Raw genomic sequence first — 17,594 nt, forward strand, 5'->3', positions numbered from 1 at the left:
AGGAGTATCAGCCTGAGCTGACATCTTACCAGACAGGAGAAAAAGTGAAAAGCACTTGGAATTGTAATTTCAGGATGGCCTTATCTAAATGAATGCACAATTTCTTTTTATATTTTAACAAACAGAGCTTTCAGACCACCAATTTCCCCCAGACCTCTTGGACAGAAACCCCTTGCAGATGACTGTCCCAACTAATTTTTACACAGGACACTGGGTCCGAGTTGCACTCCCCACATGATTAAATGCAATCTCCAGATTGAATTCTTGCTGAGCCACCTAGACATGTTACTTCACTTCTCTGAGTTTCACTTTCCACATCTGCAGAGTGATGATGCTAACACCCCCAAGCAGGGCTAGGTTACATATTCAATTAGGCACCATGTGTGAAGTCCTCAGCACTTTTGTTGGTAACTGATGGGACTGTGGGCCATGAAGTCTCATGGAGCACTTTTTTTCATGGTGCATTTCTAGATCGCCTACCTGCCCAATCTCCTTGAGGGAGGGAAAGCGGAAGGTACTGGACTGGATGGAATATAGCCAACATCATTCCCAGGAAAAGGCTTGCCCCACTGAACACCAGGCTTCCTTCTTAAAATTTCTCTGAAACAAGCTGGCCACCAGACAGCACATGGCTCAGTGAGCAGCTGTGGGTGTGAGCAGCTTTTTAGGAAAGGCAGGAAGAGTAGCTGGGGAGAGATAAACTGTGGGCTTCAGGACGCAGGCTGCTGTACGGACAGCAGCCTTTCCGGGACCTGTGGTCTAAAAGACAGTGAAGAAGATGAGTGCGCCGGGAGACACAGCCTGGACAGACTCTGAAGGCTTCAGAGGGTGAGTGGCTCATTTGTCTCACTTTCCATGCCAGGGACAAGGGAAAGGCAGCAGTGCTTATTCTTTTGGGAGTCCACAAAGGGTCGACTACCTGTGGCAGACGTAAGGAGACCCGAGCCTGCTCTTGTCTGGTTACTAGCAAGCTGTACAATCTTGAGCAAGTCACCTGCCCTCTCTGGACCTGTTTTCTCATCTATAAAATAAGGAATTGGCCAAGTCTAATAACCAGACTAATAACCATACCTAACATTTGTGCAGTGTTACCAGTTTCACTTTTGAAATAGAATCTCATTGGGTCCCCGTGGCAACCCTTGGTTGAAGGATTGACTGTCACATTTACAGATGAAGAGGGCTTCCCAGTTGGCACTAGTGATAAAAAAACCCACCTGCCAATGCAGAAGACGTAAGAGACATGGGTTCGATTCCTGGGGTGGGAAGATCCCCAGGAGAAGGAAATGGCAACCCACTCCAGTATTCCTGCCTGGAGAACCCCATGAACAGAGGAGCCTGGTGGGCTACAGTCCATGGGTGTGCCAAGGGTTGGACATAACTGAAGTGACTTAGTACACACGAACACACAGATGAGGAAACTCTTACACACTGGGGCCAGTGGACCTAAGAACCTGGTCTCCTGGGGACAGTTCTGGCCTCTTGTCAGCACCAGGGTCCCCTTAGCTCTGAAACCTGCAGATTCCTGGTGTTTTGTAGAGGACGACCTCCTTTTCCCCACCCTCCCTCACTTTTTACTTCCCACCAGTTGTCTCTTCTCCAGCCCCTTTGCAGAGTTTCTTTTCTCATCCTGTAGGCCAGGCACACTAATATTTCTGAGACGAGGGAGGTTAACATTTGATACCCGACTCCCATGCTCCCTGCGTTAGCAGTTGTGTGCAGCCTGTTTCCTAGAATTCGCTCTGCTTTGTGGAATGTCTTCCTGTGGGGTCCCAAGAGAAGCAGTAGGTGAGACTATTTAACCCTCAGGGCCGTGCTTCTCCAGGTGAGAGCATGGACCACTTTGTGTGGGTCACAGTCAGTCAGGGGGCTGCCTACATATGCAGATTCCTGGGCCCTGCCCCGAATTTGGTGAATCAGAATGGGCATTTCACCAGCTTCCCCTGTTTCTGACAAGCACTAACCAGGGTTTGAGAACCATGCTCTTAGGAGACTGCCCTGTTGGGCTGCAGAGGGCTGTTGATAGACTTCTTAGAAGTGAACCATACTTATATTACTAAAATAAGTCCTTCCTGATGATGATGATAATTGATTTTTACTTTCTGGCCATGCCATGTGGCATGTGAGATCTTAGTTCCTCGACCAGGGATCGAACTCTCACCCCCTGTAGTGGAAGCTTGGAGTCTTAACCACTGGACCACAGAGAAGTCCCTAATTTTTTAAGTAAACTTTAGGATTTAACTAGGTTATATTTTAGAGTTTTGCATCTCTATAAGTGAAACTTGTCTAGAATGTTCTCTTTCAGCATGCTGTCTTCAGTGGGATTGGGTAATGATAGCTTTGTAAAATAAACTAGGGATCTTACCATCATTTTCCACAATCTGAGATGGTTTGACATTGGACTTATTTTCTGAAGATTAGAGAAAGCTCAACGGTGAAAACAAGCTGGGCCTGGCATTATTTTAAATGTTGACATTTAACCCCCTTACTAACTATTTAAATGATTATTGGTCTGTTCAGAGTGTTACTTCTTGAAATTAATTCATTTCTCTATGTTCACCAATCACTTGCACACAATACTCATATTTCTGTAGCCATTTTCTGGATTCTATTGCCTTTCTCAATATTAATATTTTATTTTTTCACTTTCTCTGATCATGCTTTTTACTTAGTATTTTCATAGAACCAACTTGCTTTTTTCACTATGTGCGTGCATGCTTCGTTGCTCAGTCATGTCCGACTGTTTATGACTCCGTGGACTGTAGCCCTCCAGGCTCCTCTGTTCATGGGATTCTCCAGCAAGAGTACTGGAGTGGGTAGCCGTTCCCTTCTTTAGAGGATCTTGCTAACCCAGGGATCAAACCTGGTTCACCTTCATTCTGCATTGCAGGTGGATTCTTTACCATCTGAGCCACCAGGGAAGCCCTTTTTTCACTACACTGAGGTATAATTGATGTACGATTATTAAAATGAACAATTTGATGAGTATTGACATATGCGTGCATCTGAAAAGCCATTGCTGTAACCAAAATCAGTTTACCATTTTGACCTTTTTTTTCAGTTTCTAGTTTCTTAATTTCAGATTTTATACTTGAGTCTATCCTTCTATTCGTGTATGTGTATGTTTTATTCTTTTTCTAGTTTCTTAAGTGAAAGTTAGCCCATTTATTTCTTTTTTCGAAAGGTTATACTCCATTTAACATTATAAAATATTGGCTGCATTCCCTGTGTTGTACAGTATATCCTTGTAGCTTCTTTTATACATAGGAGTTTGTGCCTCTTAACCCCTCACCTCTGTCTTTCCTCTCCACCTGTCCTCCCCCTGCGGGTAAACACTGTCCTCTGTATCTGTGGATCTGTTTCTTTTCCATTATGTTCACAGTATGTTTTGGTTTTTACATTCCGCATAAAAGTGATAACATAAAACATTTGTCTTTCTCTGATTCATTTCACTTTAACTCATTTATTTTTAATCTTATTTATATATACTAATAATTCTAATAATTCTAATTTTTTGTGGCAGTTGTATTCTGTAAAGTCACCACAAACCCTGAATGAGGAAATTCTGTACCTTTATTCCTAGGGAAAATAAATACAGGATTTTGTTCCTTCCAGCTGATGGGCACAAAGTTTTCATATAATGATCAATACATGATTTTGTTTTGTGTGTGTCTCTGTTTAAAGACTCCTTTAAAAGCAGACATTGTTGGTTCGTTAACACAGACCTTACGGTCAACAGCACTAGAACGCGTGTCTGGGCACAGCTTACCTAACAAGGTGGTTTCTGCATAAGGCAGATCACAGCTTTTGTGCTTAGGACACTGGACAATACTTTGTGTTACTCCCGGGGGCCATTTTAAAGAGCAAAATCACCAATGAAGAGTGCAAAAATGTGAAACACACAACACTAAATAGATTGTGGGAAAGCCACTTGTTTATAGTCTGAGAGCTGAGACAAGCAGGCAGATTGTTGCCTGTGTTGGCCTCAACGGGAAACATGCCCATCAAGTGGCTCAAATGCATGCCCATTGCACCCATGTCCATGGTGACCTCAGAAATGCTGCAAGTATTGATTTGGGGTTACAAATAAAGTTTAGCCAGTCGGCTTATTTCGCTGTATGGAACCTGCAGATAACGAGGATTGATTATAGCTAAATTATTTAAAGTTATATTAAACTCACGGGATATAGACAAAAGCCGTTCTCACAAAGGAAATTTAGAGAATAAGATGACATAAATTCTCACTCATTGACTCATCATTGACTCAAGTTTGGATTGCTGGGTTCTGATGCCACAGAAAGTGTTAATCTCTGTTCTCATCACAGCATAGCTAGCCCATCTGTGAGGGTTTAAGGTGGCTGTTGCCCTTGTGACATTGCTGATACATCCCAGACCTGGAGAGTCAAGCCCTCGGTCTCAGCCCTTGCATAGCTTATACTTGAAATGTTCCAGGCAGAGGGTGGAGGTTCTTGGGTGTGATGGGAAAAGCACTGGCCTTGGAGTTGACCTGCTGAATAAATTCTTCTGAATAACTGAAGTGCTCTGAGCCTGTTTCCTCCCTGTAAAATGTCTTAGGGAGGAAGGAAGCTCAGAGCACTCTAGTATTTTACATTTAGTAACAAGGACCAAAGCAAAGAGTGAGTGGGAAGAATTCGGAACAAAGTAAAGAGCCGGGTAAATGTGAGGTGGGATGTCACTGTTACCATGTTAATAACACCCATGGAGCGAGCCATTCTCTGAACTTAAGCCCATAGTCTGAGGTCCAGTTCACTGGGGCCCTGTCATCCCAGAACCTAAAGAGACTTAAGCCTGGGTCAGCCAATGCCCTAGATGGAAGGAAGAGACTTAAAAATATCAAGAAGCAGCTGTGGGGAAGCACTGCTCCCACCCTGAAGCTAGTTCAACCATATGGGAAGCCCGAGACCCCAGCTGGAGGAAGACAGAGGTCCTGAGGTGGCCTCCTGAGCCCTTGGACACCCCAAACCCACACACCTGTCTCCTTTGTCTCCCAGCACCATGAGTGCCGAGGAGGACGCCAAGTGGCTTCAGTGGGTGACGCACCAGTTTAAGACCATTGCAGGAGAAGATGGGGAAATCAACCTGCAAGACTTCAAAAACGCCCTGAAGGTGAAAGAGGCAAGTGTCTGCTCCAGAAGTGGGGACCCCATGCCTATATTTTGTAGAGGAAGAGCAATCTGGTTTGCAGGACACAGTACCTTACAAGGAAGGAAAAGGTGCTTCTCAGATTCCTCTGGGCTTGAGGCTCTACTCCTTATCAGGGCCAGAGAATATTTCTGTCTCTGTTACTGGGGCCCTTCCTTCCATGGTGGTAGCCATGGCCTCCTGGGATCTTCCAAACAACACATGAAGTTGGAAATCAGTAGCTTGTCAAATTGTAAGAAATATTATTGACCTTACATTTACCGCCAGCCTCATGGGCAGAGGTGATGCCAAGACTTAAGGTTCCTGCCAAAAAAACAAATTTTTCCGTGGTTTGCATCCATTAAAGGCCTGTTTGCACTGCCACGCCATCCCCAGTCCTCTCTCTCGGTGTCATAGATCCTCTGCTCATCCCCAGAACAGCCTGCCTGCCTGACAAAAAGTGGAGACATTAGCAGAGAGGAGGGTGGAGTGAGCCTGCAAATGCCAACCTCTCCACAGGTGTCCTCTGGGCTGGCCTCTTGTGGTGGCCTGTATCCTTGATGGGAGTGAGACAAGGAGCATTTGAATCCCCTTGTTTTGATGGGAGGGCCCCTCACTTGCTGGTACCAGGGGCACTGCTTTGAACTCTAAACACTCTGTCCTTTCATAGTCAATATGGGGAAGGGAAAAAAGGCCTTCTGCCTAATAGGGGCTGTAAGATACCTTAAGATGAAGGCCATTCAGGATGGTAGAATATCAGGAGAGTGATAAAGGCATTACTAAAGGGACCCAGGTGAAAAAGAGTGAAGCCAAGGCAGGGTTGACTGCCCACAGTGGACCTCACGCTTGTGAACTTAGATCAGACACTAAAGCCCTCAGGCTCCTCTCCTTGTCTCAAGGAGTGGATCTTGGCCTGGCATATCTGTGACCCTGACCCAACCTGTCTTCTTAATTTTTGTGTTTTCAGCGCCTAACATGAGGCCTGCCTGGTAAGCAGGGGCTTGTTCAGATATGATTCTTGAATGAATGAATGGTTGAATGATGATGAATGGAGTGAACATTTTAGTTCATTTCTTAGTTGCACCAGCAACTGAGAACAAGTGCTGTTAAGAACAACTCTACATTAAGAACACTTAATTGTAGGCTATAGGCAGCCCAAACAACAAGGCAAAGACACAGGTATTCAAGTGGCACCTTCTTTATAAATCCTTCCTGGCTTCACTGTCCCTCGGGGTCACCTTAAGGGGAAAAAGACAGGACCTGGGAGGAGCCTTCAGGGGGACACTCAATCTGACCTTTTTCCCGTGTTGAGTAAGGGGCCACCAGAGGTCTGGACTGCAAGGTTGAAGAGAGCAGTGGGTTGTAGAGACAGAAAGCCTATGCACATTACCAGGCTGGAGAGCCAGAAGGGAGCCCAGGACCCAGACACAAGCCTATCCTCACTGTAGGGATCTGAACAGTTCTCCTACCAGAGCCCAAAGTTGTTCTTAGCTGACAGGATGGGCCATGGACACTGTCCCCTGGTGTGGCTTCATTGGGCAGATCACATGCTGTTTTCAGTCACTTGAGTCCTCCCTGAATCCCACCACCCATGGCATGTGTACACACACACACACACACACACACACACACTCTGAATGAATTCAAAGCCCAGGCTCCATGACCACATTTGTACCCGTCCTCCTCTGGCCACAAACACACACACACACACACACACACACACTGAATGAATTCAAAGCCCAGGCTCCATGACCACATTTGTACCTGTCCTCCTCTGGCCACAGTCTTTCTTTGCTGAGAGATTCTTTGTCCTGTTTGACTCGGATGGAAGTGGCACCATCACACTTCAGGAGCTGCAGGAGGCACTGACCCTGCTCATCCACGGGAGCCCCATGGACAAACTCAGATTCCTCTTCCAGGTGTATGACATCGACGGTAAGCATCCATTGTGGGACGGGAGGAGGACTCAGAGGGAGGGACAGAGGGGACGGGCCCGTCTCAGTGACTGCCCAGCACTGGGCTAATGTCCCCGGGTGAGGCTGACAACTTCCCCTCTCTCTCTATGGGTTCCCCAACCCGTCTCTAGAGGGTGGGACTCCGGCAGGCAGACAAATGCCCTTGATTCAGCTCATGAGAAGCCAGAACTTTCCTTTGTTATTTTCCATATTTGAAAAAAGAAAATTGGTTTGTTGCTTTTTAATAATAGTAATAGCCCACTACGAACATTTTAGACAACATAGAATGGTTTTAAAAAGAAAGCAAAAATCACCCATTGCATTTTTCTATACTGCCTTATAACTGATCGCATATACACATTCATCACACATTTTTTAAAAACAAAAATGGGACTATAATACTATATACACTGCCTTTTTTCACTCAACAATATAAACAATTGTTCATATGAGACTGTATTGCTTTACAATATCATTTTTATTATAGTAAAATAGTCATAATATTAAATTTATCACTTTAATCATTTTGAAGTATATAGCTCAGAAGCATTAAGTAAATTCACATTGTTGTGCACCCATCGCCACCATCCATCTGCAGAACTTGTTCATTTTTCCAGACTGACACTGTACCAACTAAACAATAACTCCTTACTCCCCGCTTCTCCAAGAATTTGACTACTCTAGCTACCTTATATAAGTGAAATTATATTATATCTGTACTTTTGTAAGTGGCTTATTTAACTTAGCATAATATTCTCAAGGTTCACCCATGTTGTACCGCGTGACAGGCTTTCATTATTTTTTAAGACTGAATACGATCTGTTGTATGTATATACTTCATTTTGTTTATCCATTCATTTGTCAACGGACACTTGGGTTGCTTCTACCTTTTGGCTATTGTGAATAATGCTGCTATAAATATGGGAGTACAAATATCTCTTCAAGACCCTGCTTTTGATTCTTTAGGGCATGTACCCAAAAGTGGAATCACTGGATCACAGGACAATTCTTTTTTTTTTTTTTGAGGAACTGCCATATTCTTTTCCACAGTGGTTGCACCATTTTACATTCATACCAGCAATGCAAAAAGGTTCCAATTTCTCCAATACTTATACTTATTTTCTGGGTTTTTTTTTTTTTTTTGATAAAAGCTATCTAACAGGTGTGAAGCAGAAACTCAATGGAGTTATAGCATCATCTGTAGTGACTGCGTCATATGCCAGTATGTGACTTTGACCCTATGATTCCATGAAGCACAGCCTAGTAGTTAAGATCTCTGACTCTGAGACCAAGTTCAGTTCAGTTCAGTCTCTCAGTCGTGTCCGACTCTTTGCGACCCCATGAATCACAGAACGCCGGGCTCCCTGTCCATCACCAACTCCCGGAGTTCACTCAAACTCATGTCCATTGAGTCGGTGATGCCATCCAGCCACCTCACTCTCTGTCGTCCCCTTCTCCTCCCGCCCCCCAATCCCTCCCAGCATCAGAGTCTTTTCCAGTGAGTCAACTCTTCGCATGAGGTGGTCAAAGTATTGGAGTTTTAGCTTTAGCATCAGTCCTTCCAATGAACACCCAGGACCGATCTCCTTTAGAATGGACCGGTTGGATCTTCTTGCAGTCCGAGGGACTCTCAAGAGTCTTCTCCAGCACCACAGTTCAAAAGCATCAATTCTTCGGCGATCAGCTTTCTTCACAGTCCAACTCTCACATCCATACATGACCACGGGAAAAACCATAGCCTTGACTAGATGGACCTTTGTTGGCAAAGTAATGTCTCTGCTTTTTAATATGTTATCTAGGTTGGTCATAACTTTCCTTCCAAGGAGGAAGCGTCTTTTAATTTCACGGTTGCAATCAGCATCTGCAGTGATTTTGGAGCCCAAAAAAATAAAGTCTGATACTGTTACCACTGTTTCTCCATCTATTTCCCATGAAGTGATGGGACCAGATGCTATGATCTTAGTTTTCTGAGTGTTGAGCCCTAAGCCAACTTTTTCACTCTCCTCTTTCACTTTCATCAAGAGGCTTTTTAGTTCCTCTTCACTTTCTGCCATAAGGGTGGTTCAGTTCAGTTCAGTTCAGTTGCTCAGTCGTGTCCGACTCTTTGCGACCCCATGAATCACCCAGGTTCAAATCTCAGCTCCACCAGTTGTTGACCCTCGACAAATTGCTTAAATTTTCCATGCTTTAATTTCCCCACATATCACATGAAAATAATGATCATCATAATAGTACATACTTGAGAGGTTGATAGGATTAAATTAGTTATGTAAACTCAAAACAATGCCTAGTTCAGGACACAGCTTTACAGGGGTCAGTTGTTGCTTATTTACTCAAACACCATTTCCAAAATGGAGACTTCCATTGGTCTCCCTCCTTATTTTGGCATCATAAATGACACTGCAATAATTATCCTGATTTTTACATCATTGGCAACTTGTGGCTTAAAGAGTCTCTGAAAGCGCAGAATCATCAAAGGAAGGGAGTCTGAGTGGGAAAAAGGCACCCAGTGAGACTGGGGTGGTTGGTAAAGCAGACTGGGCAGGCCCAGAGGTCATGTTTTGGAGTGGCAGTGCAACGAGTAAGTGGGGAGCCACTGACGAGCATTGAGGGGAGTCATAGGGCTGGATTTGCATCTGGGAAAGCTCAGCGCAGCTGCTGTTGTGCTCCTGGGCACAGCCCTCTGGCCTATGGGGTTGCTCTAGCTCCTCTGTGATTTTGGCTATGAAAAAGGCCTTTATCACTTTGGAAGGGCTTTGGAAGTCCAAATCAAGGAATTATTTCTTTTAAAAGAGACGTACAGACATCCATAGCCTTTTTGGATCAGATAGGGAAGGCTTCAACCCATCCTGTGCAATAGTTTGTCTTGGGATTGGGGGGGCTCCCTCTTTCCAGATTTTAAGAACGTGGTCCCTGAATTTATTTGTGAAGGAACTGCTCCTTCCTTTGCATTTTTAGTGGGAGCTTGCAGTGCCTTTTGGACATAGTCATAGATCGCCTTCTGAATGCATCCAAGATTAATAATATAACTCAGGGCCTGGTTCACACCCTCATCCGTTAGAATGTCAGTAGTAAGAAAAGGCCTCCATAGGTCATTTCAAATGGGCTAAATCTCAGACTACTCCTGGGGCTACATGGACCCTGAGGAGCACGATAGGAAGGTCCAGGGTTCACGAGTTTCTTGGCAGAGCTTTACTAAGGTTTTATTTAAAGTATGGTTCTTCATGGCTCTTGCCTTCATGGCTCTTGCCTTGGGCTCTTGCCTAAGATGAAGGACAGGAGGTGTGACTGGAGAGTGGTGTGTTAGACTGCATCGTACTGTGATTACAGGCTTTGACTTTGGCCCAAGTATTGATCACAGTACCAATAAGACTTTCATTTATATGCAGCTACTTTCTTCCAAATACTACATTGCTGTTGTAGTTCAGTCACCCAGTCGTGTCTAACTCTTTGTGACCCCCATGGACTGCAACACGCCAGGCCTCCCTGTCCCTCACCATCTCCTGAAGTTTGCTAAGTTCATATCCACTGCATTGGAGATGCCACTCAGCCATCTCATGCTCTGACCCCCTCTTCCTTCTGCTCTCAATCTTTCCCAGCATCAGGGACTTTTCCAATGAGTTGGCTGTTCGCATCAGATGACCAAAATACTGGAGCTTCAGTTTCAGCATCAGTCCTTTCTGCTTTATAATTATCTATTATCCTTGAACCAATAATGAAAGGAAGGAATAACTAGCCCCATTTTAGAGATGAGCAAAGTCACAAGGCTTTAAAGGACTTATAGCCCACCATCACGCATTAAGGGGCAGAAGCATATTGCTACCTCATGTGTGTCTATATCCAAAACAAGTCAAGAAATTTCTAATCAAGTGTCCTACTACTTATGAAGAATGAAAACATATACAGAAAAATAATGCCTCCGATCCCATCTCAGTTCATATAGTTGTTTCTCAAGTTAGTTCCAGGATCTCTGTGGATACCCAAACCCATGGACACTCAAGTCCTTTATACAAAATGTAGACATACAGTCGACCCTTGATACCTGTGGGTTCATGCATCCACAGAGTCAACCAACTATGATCAAATTTGCAGATGAGGAGCTTGTCTGTACTGAGGGTCAACTGTACTTTTGGCTTCCTTTTCACATCACTCTTAGCCACTCATGTTCCCATAAGGTCACAATACTGGATTCAAGGGACCAGCTGTGGCCTCTCAGGACAACATGGATGGATGAGCAGAGTCTGCTACAAGTTGGGGAACAAAGGGAAGCCTCTGCACCACCACCTCGTATTCAATTTGCCTCTGAATAATTGGGGCTCTGGGCACATAGTTCCTTACAGATTAAGTACGCAAGTGTATCTTCTGGGCAGATGGTCTTGGAAGTTGAGTGGTACTTAGAGAGGAGGCTGCAGATTCTAGAGGAAGGCATGCACTGAGGCCAAAGATTCTCCATGGTTGGGAAGGTGTTTGCCTCTGTTGAGCCCAGCAGTAGGAAGCCAAGGAAGGTTTGTGAGCTGGAGGTGCCGTATGTCCTTTGATTGCCTGGTCTTTACTCCTAAAGACATCAGGTTGGCAGAAACCTGAAGGAACAGGAAGTTAACCCCACGGTGCAATGGTTGTGCAAGGCAGAGGGAGTTTGCAAGTACAGAGTGAGGCGGGAGGGGGGTGGGTTCAGGTCCCCACTAGGCTTCACCTTCACCTGAAACAGGCAGCGGCTCCATCGACGCTGACGAGCTGCGCACCGTGCTGCAGTCGTGCCTGTACGAGAGCGCCATCTCGCTGCCCAAGGAGAAGCTAGACCAGCTGACGCTGGCGCTCTTCGAGTCTGCCGACAAGGACTGCAGCGGCACCATCACCTTCGAGGAGCTTCGAGACGAGCTGCAGCGCTTCCCCGAGGTCATGGAGAACCTGACCATCAGGTACCGCCCTGTCTGGTGCAGGGACACAGCCCGTGCCGGGATCAGACCCCAGGTGCGAAGTGTGGCCTGAGCACCAGGAGGATCCCTCGGCCTGGTCCTGCCCCGCCCGGGTCGGCCCCGCCCAGCCCAGCCCAGCCCCTCAGGTTCCCTCCCTGGCCCAGCTTAGCTCCTCTGCCCGCATTCTCTTGGGGCCAAAGGTCTGTCCTGCCCTCTGCAGGGCAGCTGTTGTCATGCGTGCATTTTCTACAGGGTTCCTTAAGAATCAACTCAATATTAAGCACCAACTATGTGCTGGGCATTTTTAGGAGTGTATCATTGCATAGTATGGAAAAGGAAACTGAAGTTACACAAAGAATAAAGTAACAAAAAGACATTAAAGTTATTTCACCTGAAGTAACACGCCTCAGTTCAGTTCAGTCGCTCAGTCGTGTCCAACTCTCTGCGACCCCATAAATCACAGCAGGCCAGGCCTCCCTGTCCGTCACCAACTCCCGGAGTTCACTCAAACTCATGTCCATCGAGTCGGTGATGCCATCCAGCCATCTCATTCTGTCGTCCCCTTCTCCTCCTGCCCCCAATCCCTCCCAGCATCAGAGTCTTTTCCAGTGAGTCAACTTTTCGCATGAGGTGGCAAAAGTATTGGAGTTTCAGCTTTAGCATCAGTTCTTCCAATGAACACCCAGAACTGATCTCCTTTAACACGCCTAGGAGCACACAAATAATATATTCAGCTTGTTCAAGCAGCTACTCTGTACCAAGCCTTGTTCTCAGTAATGGCAGAGCTCTGCTGGGGCTGCATTCCAGGCTGAGAGAGGTAATTTATACCAATAAACAAGTACATAAACTAGACAAGTACAAATTTGATAGGCGCTGTGGAAAAAATAATATAAAAAGGGTGTCACAGCAGACCTAAGTTTGTCTGACTCCAAGTTCTGAATAGTGCCACTTTTGTACTTCATTCTTTTTGTGTATTAACTTCAAAAATTTCTCAGATTCTTCCATCCATTATGATTGTCTCCCCACTCGAGGTAGTAAAAAAAAAAGTCGTGGGTGTGGTAGCAGACAGACAGGAGATTGATCCCAGTTCTACCTAGCTGTGTGACTGTAAGCAAGTCACTTGACCTCCCTTTCCTGATGTAAAAGGAAGCTGGCCTGTTTGCCCCAGGCTCCCAGGTGGCTGCAGAGGGAGTGCCTCTCCAGGTTCCCACTCCGGTCGGTGGTCCCCGGGCACCACGTCCCTCTGAGCGGAGTCCTCTCTTGCAGTGCTGCTCACTGGCTAACGCCTCCAGCTCCCCAGCAACACCGGCGCCAGCCTCGCCCGCTGACCTCTGCCTACTGGCACAACCACCGCAGCCATGCGCTCTGCCTGGCCGTCTTCGTGGGCCTCCACGTGCTGCTGTTTGCCCTGGCAGCTAGTGCCTACCGGGCCTTCGGAGCCAGCATCATGGTGGCCAAGGGCTGCGGCCAGTGCCTCAACTTTGACTGCAGCTTCATCGCGGTAGGGCTCTGTGGGCACAATGCAGGGAAGCGGGCAGGGGGACTGATGTAGGCTCCTCTTAGACTAAATGACCCACGCATGGACACCTGCATTGGCAGCGCACGATGGCACCTTAGAAATTCACTGGGCCAACACTCAGTGGTGGGGACTAAGGCTCAGAGAGGGCAGTGAGTTGTCTGTTGTCACACAGTGGGCAAATAATACAGCCGGCATTTTTGTGTGCTTGCTATGTACCAGTCACAGTGCTAAACACTTTCCATAGGGTTATTGACAATAACCCTATGGTGGACCCAGAGGAGGTCAGGCTAGCTGCTGTGCAGGGCTCCAGCCAGAAAGAGAATACTTCAAGAGGCCTTGAATGCCAGAATGTGATCCTCTGGACCAGAGCCTGAGGTCTCCAAGTGTATTTGATAACACACTTCTACAACTGGAATGAAATAAAACACAACAAAAATAAAGAAAAAACCAAAACCCCTCCCAATTACCCAATATGTGCTCACTTACAATTGTATGCATGCCCTGTTATTGTTAGGCAATAGGTTTAGGCACAATATAACCATAAGGCAAGGTTCATCTTTAATGATCAGAGATGTACATCTCTAGTTCAAATACTCCTTTTGACACTATCATCTTCTTACTAGAGTGGGTTTTATTTTTAACCTCATAACTGGCTACAAAGAATTCACTCCAGGAGTGGGAGACACATGACTCATTTTCGTGGTCACTTGCTCTTGTCTTATTAACACTATTTTCAATCTGCATTTTCTCTGTAAGGAATCTTTTTAAGCTATTTGTCCTTTCTGAGGGGTAGTTAGGTTACTTAAGTTAAAAGCAGTTAATGTAACCCGCAAATTCACACAATAGGACAGGCGTAAATTAAAGCAAATGAGTAAGGGAGAGGGCCTAGCCATAAGCCCCTTGAAAAGCGCCGTCTCCCGTCAGGACCTCTCAAGAACTACATGGGACATGGTGCCTGTCGGACCTATGACTAAATGAGCACTCCATGTCTACACAGAGCCTAAATATTAGTAAAAGCTTTTGTGCTATCCACGTGTTGAGATAAAAGGAATACGAACAGACATTCTGTAAGATTTTCTCTTCCCTGCCCAGTTCTGGAGGTCCTACTTTGGGACCGCAGCTATGGATCTAGGGCAGCAGTGGAAGACTTGAGGGCAGGGGAGGTGGTGATGTTCCCTAGCCCCGCCCATCAGTAAGCACAGCCATCTCAGGGGGAGGCAGGGAGACACCTGCTGCGAAGGGGAGGCCAGGTTAGAGAGCGAGCCAGATGGGCTCTCTACTGCTTTGCTCGGCCAGGTGCTGATGCTCAGGCGCTGCCTCACGTGGCTGCGGGCCACGTGGCTGGCTCAGGTCCTGCCGCTGGACCGCAACATCCAGTTCCACCAGCTTATGGGCTACGTGGTGGTTGGGCTCTCCCTCGTGCACACCGTGGCCCACGTGGTGAACTTCGGTGAGTAGCCTGGGGCTGGGGTGGGGTAGGGTTCTGGGCTTTCCACAAACCACTGATTTATCCCGCCCATGTGTCCCGATGGGCCGAGAAGGGTGTCCTGGATAAGCTGGATGGGAAGAAGTGGAAACCCCAACAGGAAGGTGCAGTGGGCTGAGCTTGTGTTGTGCTCATCTCCAGCGCTCCAGGCTCAGTCTGAGGCCAGCCCTTTCCGGTTTTGGGAACTCCTGCTCACCACGAGGCCTGGCATCGGCTGGGTCCACGGCTTGGCCTCCCCAACTGGCGTGGCTCTGCTCCTGCTGCTGCTCCTCATGTTCGCCTGCTCCAGCTCCTGTGTCCGCAGGAGTGGCCACTTTGAGGTGCCCCAGCCTTTCCCCTTTGCCTGGCCTATCTTGGGCTCCCACCTTCATTTCTTCCTTTTTTTAAAAAAATTAATTTTTATTGGAGTATAGTTGGTTTCTATTGTTCAGCAAAGTGAGTCACGCACCTTCATTTCATGCTGTGCCCCTTCCAACTTACTCCAGAGCCCAGGAAGTTCCAGGTGGTTTGCATACTATGGACATGTGACTTGGGTTCTGCCACTGAACTGTGATTTAAGTCTGGCGCGTGAAAATGTTCTGCTCTAGAAGATTCTACCTTTTTTGCGGGCTTATCCTCTTGCTCTAATTAGATTAAACTAGGCTCAAGATGGCACAGAGAGGGCAAGAAACAAGCTCTTGAGAGTTCTAATCCCCACCCCACTCCTTATTGGTCATTCCACCGCCCTCATCTGTAAAGCGGAGCTGTGATTCTCTACCTTTGGAGTTATTTTAGAAATTTAATGAGATAATACAAGTGAAGTCAATAACTATACACACTTGGCACGTGGTGTTAGGTCTAGCCTTGCTTCCTTCCCTCTCTCTAGCCTACTGGAGATATAAAAGGTCCCGGAGGATCTAGTTTGGAGATTGTGTACCCTGGACTGATTTGATCATAGCAGAAATAGACATATATATATATACAATCACCTACTCTGAGACAGCAATGATCCACTGAAGTCATAATCAGCATCCTCACTTGACCTATGAGGAATCTGACTCGTAGAAGTAACTTACCAGGCCAAGGCCATACAGCTAGAAGCAGAGCAGTTATTAAAACTCAGGCCTTTGATCTTTCTTCTCTACTGCCAGAACATCATTGCTCTGTTTCCTTCCTTCCCCCTGAGAAAGGGTCAATGGGTCAGGACACTGGTGCTGATGAGCCCGTCAATGGGGGCAGTCCACCCTGCCCAGAACACACCCAGGCAGATGTTCCAGGTGTTTGTCACTGGTGCTAAGAATATTCACTTACAGACTCTCTGAGTCAGGCCTCAGAACAAAGAGGCAACAAAGCTCCCCACCCCCAATCTCCTACCCAAGCCTGTTCCCAGTGAAGGGTGTGTATGGCCAAGGCTCTGGGCACAGTCCTGGCTTTGAGGATGACCGTGACCTTGGCTCTGTCCCACCCCCATGCCGTGACGTCTTGACTTCCCCCTCCCCCACAGGTGTTCTACTGGACCCACCTGTTCTACCTCCCCATGTGGCTCCTGCTCATCCTGCACGGGCCCAACTTCTGGAAATGGCTGCTGGTCCCTGGCACGTTGTTCTTCCTGGAGAAAACCATCAGCCTGGCAGCGTCCCGCATGGCGGCCCTGCACATTGTGGAAGTCAATCTCCTCCCTTCCAAGGTACAAAGGGGGCCCGAGGAGCCATGAGGTGTCTCAGGTGGTGGGGAGCAGAAGCTGGGTGCTCTGATAGACCTCCACCTCCAGGAAATAGGGAGCACAGCGGAGGAGACAAGCAAGTGCTAGACTTGGTCCAGCCCTGCAAGAGTGAGACTTCTGGAAGGGGAATGGCGGGTAGGCAGGGTACTACTAAAGGCCAGATGTGCATAGAACTTCAGTAAGTGTATATTATATGTCTGCAAGGTGGCAGGCCCTGCACTTGCTGACAGAGATGCAGAGATATGGATGCACTCTTCCACTCTCCATAGACACACAGGATAATAGAAGAGTCAGCCCTTTCATCAGTGCCGGGCTGTGTTGGCAAGAGAAGAAAATCTCAGGGGGCGTTAAACTCTTTGAGAGATCAGAGAAGCTTCAGCATGAGAGGGGAGCTGCCATATCAGGGTTTTGAGAGATGAATAGAAGTTTGTTGGACAGACAAGACAGGGAAGGGTATTGCTGGGAGAAGGAACAGCATGGGCAAAGGCAGAGAGTAACAAAAAGGCATACTGTACTGAAGGGACTACAAGTAATTTGGAGCCAAGGTGCCAGGGAGAAGCTGGAGGAGTGGGCAGGGCCTGACGATGAGCAGCCTCACTCTGCAGACTGCGGGAACCCCTGAGCAGGGTGGGGAAAGGAGGGTGGTATTGAGCTGGTTTATGCTGCAGCTGGATTAGTTGCTCTGTGGAAGATGGCTTAGAGAGGACCACTGGGGAGGCTGTTGCACATATGCAGATGAGAGCTCATGAGAGCCTTGACCCTGACCAGGGTGGGGAGGGGCCATACCACAGAAAGACTCGAGAGGTAGCTGGCTGCATTGAGAGTGGGGGGGGGGGGAGGAGTCAAGGCCGTCTTGCAGGTGTCTGAGTAATTGGGG

The 17,594-nt window shown here is 47.0% G+C and overlaps 1 protein-coding gene across 5 annotated transcripts in view; it reads left to right on the top strand.

The window, feature by feature from the left end:
• The first annotated feature begins 401 nt into the window (after positions 1-401).
• NOX5 (NADPH oxidase 5) overlaps positions 402-17,594 on the top strand; it is a 45,189-nt gene continuing 27,996 nt past the window's right edge. For 4 of the 5 annotated variants that reach the window (XR_008687264.2, XM_088839946.1, XM_055436257.2 and 1 more), the window contains exons 1-8: positions 402-828; positions 5,010-5,133; positions 6,924-7,074; positions 11,803-12,013; positions 13,277-13,511; positions 14,826-14,979; positions 15,157-15,335; positions 16,499-16,681. Coding sequence is in view for 4 of the 5 variants with exons in the window: in XM_088839946.1 (XP_088696072.1) it covers positions 779-828; positions 5,010-5,133; positions 6,924-7,074; positions 11,803-12,013; positions 13,277-13,511; positions 14,826-14,979; positions 15,157-15,335; positions 16,499-16,681 (1,287 nt within the window). In the remaining variant the exon portion in view is untranslated. The remainder of the gene's footprint in view (positions 829-5,009; positions 5,134-6,923; positions 7,075-11,802; positions 12,014-13,276; positions 13,512-14,825; positions 14,980-15,156; positions 15,336-16,498; positions 16,682-17,594) is intronic. The other variant, XM_055436260.2, reaches the window with a different exon arrangement.

The sequence above is a fragment of the Moschus berezovskii genome, chromosome 9, assembly GCF_049115385.1.
Source record: "Moschus berezovskii isolate FMDL1 chromosome 9, NW_MosBer_1.0, whole genome shotgun sequence".
Taxonomy (NCBI): Eukaryota; Metazoa; Chordata; class Mammalia; order Artiodactyla; family Moschidae; genus Moschus; species Moschus berezovskii.